The sequence below is a fragment of the Diaporthe citri genome (genome assembly GCF_014595645.1).
Source record: "Diaporthe citri strain NFHF-8-4 chromosome Unknown scaffold_13, whole genome shotgun sequence".
NCBI lineage: Eukaryota > Fungi > Ascomycota > Sordariomycetes > Diaporthales > Diaporthaceae > Diaporthe > Diaporthe citri.
In genome coordinates this window covers 588316-600754 of record NW_025064858.1, presented here as the reverse complement: position 1 = coordinate 600754, position 12439 = coordinate 588316, and the positions used below count along the sequence as shown (strand labels likewise).

The 12439-nt window shown below is 31.7% G+C and overlaps 1 protein-coding gene across 1 annotated transcript; it reads right to left on the bottom strand.

Annotated features, from left to right (window-relative positions):
* Positions 1-7640: 7640 nt before the first annotated feature.
* INS49_004897 (uncharacterized protein) lies at positions 7641-12120 on the bottom strand (the record flags this gene model as incomplete). Its single annotated transcript, XM_043165684.1, has 9 exons — positions 7641-8172; positions 8233-8618; positions 8684-8868; positions 8942-8950; positions 9811-9883; positions 10337-10545; positions 10629-11020; positions 11156-11799; positions 11878-12120. 9 exons carry the CDS (start codon positions 12118-12120, stop codon positions 7641-7643), a joined length of 2673 nt encoding a protein of 890 aa, XP_043017813.1.
* Positions 12121-12439: the final 319 nt, after the last annotated feature.

Genomic DNA, 12439 nt, shown 5'->3' with positions numbered 1-12439 from the left:
ATTTAAGCAGCTTATTTTAGGAAAATATAGCGCTTTTTATAAGTTTTAGCAATAATATATTTAATAAGATAAACTTTAAGATAAGATACCTTAAGTACTTAAATAACTTAAGCATATTTAATAAGCAAAAAGAAGCATTAATAAAGGTAGCTATTATTAAAGGCTAAAAGTAATAATGCTTATTACTTATTAAATAATAATATAACATTATAATAAATATTAATATTAGCAAAGAGGTTATATAAGGTATGCTAAATTGCATAAGTATGCAATAAAGAATGAATATAATCTTAAAGCTATTAAATTATATAAATAGCTTATCATAGCTAATTTACCTATATAATAGCATCCTTACTTATTATATTAAGTATTATAAGTTAAATTATACTGCCTTAAAGCCTTATATAAATAATATTATAAATATATACTTTAATAACTTAGCTATTAGCATTTAGAAAGCCGGGTTAATAAAGATTATAATGGCTATCCCTTATAATAGCAAAGTTTTCGTTTTTAAAGATATTAGCGATAATAATAAGGCCGCTAGAATTTATTTAAATAATGGCTTGCTTTAAATTCTTAATATTAAATTTATAAATTTACTTAGCTTTTAAGCCTTATAAATCCTAAATAAGGTAATAATATAGCTAAATAAAGTTATATTAAAGGACTTAAGGATTAATAGTAAACTTATTAATATAAAGGCCTGTAAAGTAATAAAAAAGAAGAATTAAAAGAAAGAGGATAAGGTGCTTTAATTAAGGTTTGCTTATTTAAAAGCCTTGCTTTATAATATTAATAATTAAGGCCTTAAATACCTATAAATACTTAGCCTTAACGCCAACCCATTTAATATTATCTTAATAAAGTAAAAAGTAGTTTTTAGCTGCGTTTTAGCTTAATCTTTAATATAGATTTATATACTTTATTTATATATTTAATAAGTAAATAAGGGCAAGCATATACTTATTATAATATTAACTCTTTAAGCTTAGTTATAAGTACTTTAATTAATTAGTATTAATTAATACAACTTTTTATTAAATTTTATATATTAATTAATACTAACTTTATTTAATTATACCTTTATATCTCTTTACATTAATTAATATTAATTATATATATAATATAAGTTATTAATTAATTATAAAATCCTATAAGGAATAATAAAAAAGGCTAATTTATATATATTATTTATTTATGCCAATATATTTTTATAAGAAAAGATAACTATTATTGCTAACTTTAATAACCTTAACTTTAATATTAATATACTTTTAATAAATATTATAATAAGCTTTATTAAGCTTAATTTATATTATATATATAGCTATGGGATTTAAGTATAAATGCCTTAAAGCTTTAGCTATATTAGTTAATATATTAGTTGCTTAATTTAATTAAAGTAAATAAAGTTAGTAACCTAGGTTATTTTAATAATAAATAACTTAGCTTATAATTAAATTAAGTATAAAGCAATTATAAAGAAAGCTAGGTTGCTAAATGCTTAATTATTATTTTAAGGTTAAATAAATAAGTATTAGCTTACTTATAATCTTGCTTATTATAAAGTATAGCGTATTATATAATTTTAGCCCTTTTATTATATAATTTAAAAAACCTAGCATCCTAAGGAAATTTAAGACTTTATATTAAATATAATGCATATAGTTATTAAGTTTTATAGCTTGCTTACTTAGCTATTTTTAAGGATTATTAAGCTATTTATAAATATTAAAAAGTTAATAAAAAGTTTTAAGCATATCCTTTTTATAATTCTTATTATATAGGATTATAATACCTTTATTAATAAGAATAAGGTTATATAAGATTAATTATAAGTATTTATTTAAAGTATTAAATTTAATAAGGACCTTTTAAATTAAGTAAATGCAAAGTAAATAATTATAAAGTTTGATATTAATTAAAAATAATAGGCAATAAATATTTTAAATAATAAAGTTTAAAAAGTTAATAAGCATAAACATAATAGCATTAATAATACCCTTTTAAAGAAACTTAAGTTTATTGCAATAATTATTGCATTTAACTTAAAGAATAACTTTAATATACTATCTTTAAATAATATATTTAGCTATAGCAATAAGTTTAATAATATATTACCTTTAAATAATATATTTAGCTATAATAATAAGTTTAATATATCTTAATATAACCTTAAAAATTTTACTTATATTAAGGTTAGCCTTAGAAAGCCATTTAAGATTATAGTTTAAAAACTTAAGGCTATAAGAAAGTATATAATAGCATAGTAAAAAGAAAAGCAATATGCTTAGTAATAAATAAAGGCAGCAATTTAATTACTTAAGGATATAAGCGTTTTATAAGTTAGCATTAAATAATGCTAGCTATATATTTTTAAATTCCTTTTATTTATATTAATTAATGTTAATTAATACTTAATAATTCTTAAATAAATATAATTAAGTTTACTATTATTATAATAAAAAAGTTTTTTTATTAAAGAAAAGGTTTATATAAATATAATAATAAAATAATTTAAAAGGATAGGGATAAAATACTTAAATATTTAAATAAAAGGGATTAATAATTTATTATTATATAAATTATATTTACTTTAAAAATAATATGCTTTGCTTTTAGCATTTTTATAAATATAGGAGTAAGTTTTATATATCTTAATACGCTTCTTATTGCTAAAAACGGCGGTCTTGTTAGCATTTATATTCTTAGGAGTCTTAAAAGTGATAATAGGGCCTTTAAAGGCGGGCTTATTAACGGCCTTAAAAGGCATTTTAATAATATTAATTAAGGATATAAAGAAAGTAAATAAGCTAAAGTATAAATATAAATAAATGGAAAATTTAAGAATATTTAAATAAATAGGTTATACCTTTTAATATTTATATATTATAATATATTTAATTAAATATTAAATGCTAAGGCTTATTTTATAATTATAAGGAAAAAGGAAAATTAAACCTTGCTCTTGCTGCTTATTTTAAGGAGGAAAAGTATTTAATAATAATCTTTATATCTTTAAATATAATATATTTAGTTAGCTTATTAAGTAATATAAAAGGGATATTAATTAAGATTTTAATAAGATGCATAATTAAAAGATAATAAGATAAGGAACTTAAGGAGTGTAAATCTCTTAATAAGAAATAATGAATTATATTATAAGCAATAAGCTTAAAAGCCTTAATAATAATATGCTTAAAGATATTAAATAAGTTTAAAATAAATATAGTATGGTTTAAGATATTAATATTAAGTAAACTTATTTAAGAATCGTTATGTATATATATTATATGTTTAATTAAATGCCGTAATGCTATGTTTCCCGCTTAAAAATTACCCTTAATAATAATATAATCTTATATAAATTCCTTACTTAACTTTCTTAATATATTAAGAAATATACTTTCTTTAATATAATGTTTTTATTAATCTTAATTAAAGTAAAGAGTTTTATAAAATAATTAATTTCTTTTTGCCTTAAACTTTTCCTAAATCTTTTTAAAAGTTTAATTATTAAGGTTTATAATAAATAAAGTATAGTTATGCATTTTTTATATTTAGATTGCATAAAATAGCATATTATTATTAATAGTAAACTTACTTTATTTTTACTTTTTAATCATAGTTTTATTAGCTAAAGGCATAAAATTAAACTTTTTTAAGCTTTTATAATACTTATTATTATTTATATTACTATTATTCTTTATATAATTTAGTTATATATATTTCTTACTATTAATTTAGTTAATTAGCTTATAATTTATAATATTTCTTATGGTTAAGCTTTTCCTATATATTAATAAATTATTTAATAAAGCTTAGTTTGCTATAAGCTAGCTAATATAAATTATGCTAATGTAAGTTATGGGCTAATAATAAAGCCTATGCCTTTTTTTATATTATATATTATTAAGTCTTTTAAATATGCTTTATTTAGCATATTATTAAGCTTAATTTAGTTTATAATTAGCAATAGCTACTTTAATGCGCTTTTTATATATTACTTAGTTTAGGAAAGCTTAAATTAAATAATTACTTAATATTACAAGGTTAAAAGGCAGGGTTTAAAGTTAAAGCATTAAGAAATTAAGGATAGGTAGTAAAGAGTGCTTTAAAATATTTAAAGGAAATAATAAACGGAATTAATGAATAAGCTTTAATATATTGCTTAAATATAATAGCAATATTATTAAGCAATATAAGGATATATATCTTAATAAGTTACCTACTCTTATTATATTTAATATGCCTTATGCTATTTCTTTTAAAAAGCTAATATTTTAAGCAAGCCTTAATATAAAGCTATGCTTTAAATCCTATTTATTAAGATTAAGCATAAGATTTAATAATATCTATATTACTTTAATTAATAATATGCTTAAATAAATAAAATTTATGCATTTATGCTTAAGTTAATAGCATTGCTTATATTTCTTTTTAAAGGCTGCCCTTTTTTTCTTTATTACTTTATTTTAGCTTAATAGCCGCTTAATTAAGATAGTTAATGCATTTAACTTATAGGTATAATAATTTGCTTTTATTTTTTTAAAATTATTTTTAACCTACTTAATTTTCTTTTTCTTTAATAATAAAAAGGGTTTTATTTTATTAAAGGGCTTAGTATTTATCTTTATACTTATATAAATATATTGGTTAAGATTAAGCTTAAGGGCATTAAGCTTAGCTTTATTTAAGGAGGTATATGCAGCGTTAATGGGGTTGAATGGAATTAAGGGTGGGATTAAGAATAAATTATTTAGCCTAATTTTAAGGGTAATATTATTAATAGGGAAATAATTAAAAATACTTATATCTTGCAATAAATTACTTAATAAAAGGGGGGTAAAGTATAGTTTTTATATAAGCTTAAGCTTAAAATTAATAAGCTTATTAAAATCTTTAGCATTAACTTATAATATTAAACTATTTTTTAGCGGTAAAAGCCCTTAAAAATATAATAATAGCTTTATAATATAATGCTATAGCTAATAAATAAATTCTTATGCCAATTATTATATAAAAAGTTTTAATTAATATTAATATAAATAAAAGTTAATTAAGTAAAACGCCTTATCTTTTTATATTATAGCATTAACTTTATAAATATATAAATATTTTATAATATGCTAAAATAATTTTATGTATAATGTATTAAGTTAATTTAAACTCTTTAACTTATTATAATAATTAATGGAAAGATTACTTATAATTTAAAATATTATAAATAATAAATTAGCTAAGGATATAAAGAAATAAAGTAATATGCTTAATGCTATTTTTAACTCTTTAGCTAAAATATCCTAAAATCTTTAAAATAAAGCTATTATTAAATAAAGAAAGGCATTTATTATAATTATATATATATGCTTTTAATAGCTAAGCTATGTTTTTAGGTAGTAATATAAATTCTTTATAATAAATATAAAAAGAATATTAAAGTATATTATATATAAAAAGTATGCTTAATAAATGCTTTATTAATAGTAATTAAGTTAAGTTTTATTAATATAATAAATAGCTTTTATGCTTTTATTAATTTTTATTTACTTTTATTAAAATAGGCTTTAAAGTTTCTTAAAATTGCTAATATAGGTAGCATTAATTATAATAAAAAACTTTGCCTTTATTTTTTTAAATATTATATTATTTAAGATATATTAAGTAATATAAACATTATATTTAAATGCTTAAAGGAAGTATTATTAATATATAATGATTTATATTTATAAAAATATTGCTTAAATAATATTGTTTTTAACGATTTTAATATTTATTATTTAAAGGTTATAATTAACTTTATAGCTTTTTAATATCTTAAGCATTTAAGTAAAATCCTTAATTATTTAACTGCTTATTAAGGCTAGTAAGTAGGTATATAAGCATTATTAAGATATTATCTTAATTATATAAATAAGTAATAATCTATATTAATTAATATTATAAATGGCATTTATAATAAAAAAGGAAGAGTTATTAAGGCTTTTAAATTATATTATTTTTACAAAATAAAATATAATATACTTAACTTAATGTTTTGTATTAATTAATAAATTAACTAAATAGCTATTTTTAACTAAATTATTAATAAGGCATTTAATTAATAGCTAACCCTTAATATCTTAATTATTAAGTAATTTGCATTAATTATTAATATCCTTAAAGATTATTTACTTATATAGGATTATATAAAAAGAATAAATAATAAAAGTACTTAATAAATATTATTATAGCTAAACATTATATTATTCCTAATAATAAGGTAAGAAGGTAATTTTAATAAAGAAATATTCTTTAAAGATTTTAAATGCTAAATAATTATATAGGGAAAAGGTTTTTATAATATAAAAAAAACCTATATATTTTAATAAATATATATAAAATATATAGTTAAATATATTTACCTAAAGTGCTTATATCCTTTTTAATTATAAAGTTAAATAAGCAATTTGTTTTATATAAAACTAATAGCTTTTTTAGCCTTTTTTACTTAATTATTATTACTTCTTTAATTTATTATTTAAAGTTATTAATAAACTTATTTATAATCTTATTTACTTTTTTATTATAATACTTTACTTTACTATTAAATATATATTTAATAATAATTTAATAGTAAGGTAAGTTTTTTTTAATTTATATAATTATAACTATATATTTATATAACTTAATTTAAATATTAAGTGCATTTTAAAAATAAAGATTATACTTTACTTTATAAGTATTAATATAAGAATTATAGTTATTAAATTATATTTTAATAAATAAATAGCAAAGTTACTTAAATTTAAATATAATTTTATAAGCTATATTTAAAAGATATTTATAATTACCTTAAAGAATAAAGATAATATATTATAAATATTTTAAATATTTAAATTATTATTTTTAGGTTATTATTTTAATTATTTATAATTATGCTAAGGTTAAGTTTAAGGGTATTAATAATAAAATAATATTTAAAAGTAAAGGCTATAAAATAATTAATTTAAGAAGATAAGAAAAAATAAATGCTATTTTATAAGTAAGTTAATTAAATATATAAATAGATAAGTAAAAAGTAGTTTTATAATAAAGTTATAAAATAAATTAAATATTATATAAAGTAAGTAATAATAAAGTAAGTAAGCTAACTTAAAGTTATAAAATTTTTTTTTTATGCTTTATATTAATATAATAAATATAAATTAAATATATTATATAAAAAATAATAAGGTAAATATAATAAAGTAGCGAGGTAGCTATAGTTTTAAAAAGCTAGCTTTTAAGGTATACTTATATTTTATTAATGCATGCAGCCAATTTCCTTATATTAGGTAGGCCAACGTTAAAAGCTAGGTGGGCGTACTATAAAAGCTGGGTGGGCGTACGCTGACTCCTTTGCAAGCCGTCTTTTGGGTTGTGACAGCTGACATTCTTTCGGAATGCTCCGTGAATAAACCCATCCGGGTTGATATCTCCGTCTCGTGGTTTTCCATCGAAGCAAATTTGGACAGTAGAGCTGACGATGCTCACGGCCTGAGGGGCACGAGTGTTCGTCAGATCAGCCAAATTGGCTGTTGCTTTTGCTCAGACTTTACACTAATCTTTTGCTGACGCATTTCCTGCATGAATTTTCCACAAGCCTGCCAGCGCCATCAATGTGTCACTGCAAAGTCGCCGGTAATCACTTCCACGCGGCCGCCGGGCGTCCCCTTGACCTCCCCATGTCCGCTCCGAGCTCCAGAATTGTTGGAATCTGGAGGGGCATCGGAGACGGGCGTCTCCGAGACGGCGGAAATCCTGTCGCTTCCCTGTGTGCTACGGCCTGGGCCGGGGCACAGTCCCAGCTCTTCATCTCCTGGGCTGCTTTCCAAGGTCCCACCCCCGCCGTGTTGCCAATGGTAACGCTTGTGAGCCTTGCTACCTCTGCTTCCACCTGAAATCTCCTCCAGCGTCACACCCGAACGATCGTTTTCGCTGGCGCCCGTGCCGGGTATCCTGGACAGCAGGCGTTTGAAAAGCGGCCTGATGGAGGGAAGAGACGCCGCGATGATCCCGATGCTGCCCTCAGCAAAGGCCCAATTCAGCTCCGGTACGATCAGCCATGTGACGTCGACCAGGCCGGAAGATCGTGGATGTAACAAAGGAGTAAGCGCCACGGTCCTACCGATCGCGGCAATGCATACGCTGCGAACTGTCAGCTAGAAACAAGGTAAGAGCGATGGAGTCCAGATAGGGTGTTCTTACAGTCCGCCACCGGCTGCAAACAAAAGGAGACATGAGACCTTGTCTTTCCGTGCTAGTGGAAGCGGTAGGATCACTGGTATCGGCAGGACCACAACAGCCAGGTCGACCAAGATGTTGATGATGCTGAGTATCTGCATAGGCGACACGGTCGAGTCGATGCAGTGGGTAGTCTGGAACAGTCTCAGGTCCCACTGCCCTTCCACTGGATTGCAATCCAAGATCTGAACGAGGATGTAGGCCAGTGTGAAGCCGATGACGAAACCCATCAACGAATACACCACGGCTCGAAACTTCTTGTTCGGCGTGATGGTGATGTACAGGCTGAGGAGAGAAAGCTTGTTGAACGAGACCATCAAACAGCCTAGCACTTCCGAGAAGAAGATGAGCTGCCGAGGATCCACGTTAGGAAACTTGACAAGTGATTGTGGAATCAGGTGATTGATGGCCGTACCTGCAGGATGCCGGGTGTATAGTCCGTGATGTAGACGTCCCATACGTGAGTCCCGGCGCCGTAAGCCGTGACTGTCAAAGCGTGAGCTTGACCCCTAAGTCGGTAACATGGGTTTTGGAATGACTTGCGTCTGACACAGATGGCAAAGAAGCCAATGAGGAACCCCGTTGCCAGTATGATGAGGTCTGGGTTATGGTCATTGGTTAGCAAGAGGGCTATTTGGGTCCTATGTGACACGTGCATGAGATTTGGACTCACAGTCATCGACTTTGAGACCACGGGCACCGAAGAGCCTCGAATAGAGCCTCAAACACACCACAGCCACTGACAAAATGGTGGAGATGAGGCCGACTCCGATGAGGGAGGTGGAAATCCCTGGGTAATACTCTTCGTTTCGTTCCTGGCCTGGCGGCGGGTTTGCAGCCCAGGGAGAAACCGGTGGTTCCCACATGTTCGCAAGTAAGGGCGGCGGCTCGGGGTGTGTTCTTGGAAGGCAGGTTTGGGTGCGGGGTAGGAACCGATTCTGCGGGAGGCGAGGCTGATCAGATTGAGTGGAAATTTCCAGATGATGAGGAAAGGAAGGAAAGAGGATTTGGGAAGCTGAGGGGGAGGGGGGGATTCTGATGGGTTTTATCATGCTCATCAGTGCAATTGAATGGCGTCTTGTAATTACCCTTCCGAGCGGTGAATATGAACATGTTGGTGTGATATGTATACAAAAAAATCACATTGCTGTGGTAAATGCAACTTCTTGAAGCTCAGTGTCACAGCTCATGTGATTGGAGATGTATCTGGAATTACCCACGGTTGCTGAAATTGGGTAAAGCAATGTCATGGCTGCAGCCCACAAAGATTCAGCCAGGGGGGCGGAAGATGTTTTTGATATGCTAAAAGACCATCATTGCCGTTGCCGAAGTCATCCAGAAGCAGAGGCCCTGTCCTCGACCGATGACAAACAGGATCTCGCCAAACCATTGCAATGCTCCCTAGGTATGAACCAACTTTTGCGACTGTGGTGGTGGACGTTTGCGTTCCCAAACAAGGTAAATGCATACTGCAGTCCGTGTCGATAGGTTCAACCATGATATCATAGGCGAATGACCAACGATGTACAACATCAGCTTGACGTATTCCCTCGTAGAACTCGGTCATGGGGCGCGAGGAAGCCCCAACTCCAGACTTTATGCTGGAAAGGATAGCCTTGCCTGGATGTCAGCAATGTGAAGATTACGATCCACTCGGTGTGCCCAGAGCTTGATTCATGCAAATTATCTATCCCCATGGGCTGCGATGGGCTGTATCATATGGAAAACCACCGCCTCAAATTAGCTACATGTCCCCTGTGGCCATGTGAATGGACCGTCCATCTGCCCAAATAGATTTGAAGGCCCATGAACTGTGCTATAAAGCGGATCTCGCTTAACGTCCAGTCCCGAATGCTCATCGCATGTCGCCTCAAAACACTACCTAGGTATCATGTGCTGCACAACTCTGTGAGAAACCAGAAGAATGCTGCTATTTAATTGAAGTGATATCAAGACATCTATCCTAACTATTTATAAGATGTATCTAAATTGTAGATTCTAAAGCAAATTCGTTAGTGTTGCTTTGATAATGCCAGACATGTGGAAATCGGAATAGAGTGTCACGAACCTTTTTGTCAGTCGAGTCATCGTTGAACGCTTCATCAAACCCTTCCATCACACCCATCTCGTCGCGTTTCTTGTTCTCCATTATACATACGAAGCGGTAGAGGAGACCAAGGAGACCGGCCACGATCGATGTGATAACTACCACAATGAAACCGGGAGCGTAGCCAGGTGAATCTTGGGATCTGAAGACCTGCGGGCCGATGATATTGCCTGTGAAGGAAGGATTCAGTAGCTATTACAGAACTCCCACGGAAGCTTCAAAATGTGGGGTCACTATAAGACACGCGACATACCGACACAATATCCAATGAAAATCCCAGAGGAGGCCAGTGAGCGCTTGGTGTAACCGGAAGTGTTTGCAAGGTGGAGGCCCAGCAGGACAGCATACCCACCGCCGACGCTGGGGAGAATGTAGAGCCCGAAAAGCAAGCCGCCCACGGCGGAGCTGGGGAGCAGCCACAGAAGCAACGCGGCAAGCACTGCTATCGCCTGGGCACCGACGAAGATGTATGACCTGACGTTCTCGTACCTCATCGCGCACCAGGAACATAGCACCACGATGAATCCACCGTAGGCGCCCACGGGCATCGTCAACAACAGGGCGTTGACGCCCGAGAAACCCAGGTTCTGGGAGACGATAATAGTGCTGAATGTCGAGAGCGGGGCGTTGGCGATCATACAGAGTCTGCGGGTATCTAGTGTCAGCATGGTTCTTGGTTGAAATAGGTTTCCAGGGCTGTAGTCAGGGTTCGATCCCAGTTTCAAAAAGCCAAAGACACGGACGACAGGAACAGATGGGAGTGATGAAAATGCTTCGTACAAAGCCATGAAAAAAGCAAGCCAGAACTTGACGTCCAGGAGGAGCTCCTTAACCTGCTCCATCTTGAAGTGTGTGTTCCTGACGCCAGAGTTGTTGCTGCGCAGCCGCGCAACGAGTATGTACTTTTCGCGCTGGCCAAACCCCTTGGCGCGAATCGGATCAGGAGGGAGGAAGAAGAGCATCAGGATCCCCCACACGATAGTGACCGCGCCCGCGTAATAGTACATGTACACCCAGCTCGACGCGCCGCCCCCGACCAGGCCGAAGCCGTAATTGATCAGGGGCGAGAAGATTCCCGCGAATCCCGTGCACGAGTACCATATCCCCATCCGCAGGGCCTGCTCGCTCTTGGTGTAGAAGCTCCCGACGATGAGCATGAACATCGGGCTGACGCCGGCCTCCAGGAAGCCCAGGAAGAAGCGCTCGGCGAGGAGGCCTTGCCATGTCGTGCAGACGGCCGTTAGGATCAGGCACATGCCCCACACGGTCACCAGGGCCGAGGCGACTTTCTCGATGGGGAACCGCTGCGCCAGGACCATGGCGGGATAGGAGCCGACGAGGAAGCCGAAGTAGAATATGGAGCTGGACCAGGAGAAGCGCGAGCCTACTCCTAGGTCCAAGTCTGTGATGAGTCCGAAGAGTGCCTGTGTCTCGTGTCAGGTTTGAGGTGTCAGTGTCTGTCCTAGCCATCACGATGGCTTCTCGACCGCTTGGGGACTTACGGCTTGTCCCAGCATGGCTTTGTCATAGTACTGGAGGCCGTAAGTGAAGCACAGAATGGGCATGAGCTTGTAGTCGATTTTCCGTCGCAGCCTGTTCTCCTCTTCTTTTGTCCATTCTCTGTCGCCGTCGTAGGTGTCGAGAACCTCTGCTCCCTTGTCGTGGTGGATATTGACATCAGTTTCTGCTTCCTGCACGGTAGTCTCGTGTTTCTTCTCCACGGAGTCCGCTTGGTTAGCAGCCATTGTGGAGAACGTTTTGAGCTGTGGCTTGATTTGAAATGGTCGAGAAAAGGTCCATGGGTGGAAGTGAATTTGAGAGAAGTTCAAGAATATCGGGTTGGAGAAGTGACACCAATTCGGTATCGCCTTACAATCCGCTCTGTCACACGCGGGAGAATCCTCGCACCTGTTTCGGCCCTTCCCACTGAATAGAGTTCATGAATGGGGCATGGGCCATCGATTTGCGATTGGCCAATGTACAACTCGGTGAGATGATTCAAGTGTCGTCCCTGAAGGGAGCACACTAGGTGGAGTTCCAAGGACTAATTAATGTCTGATTGCA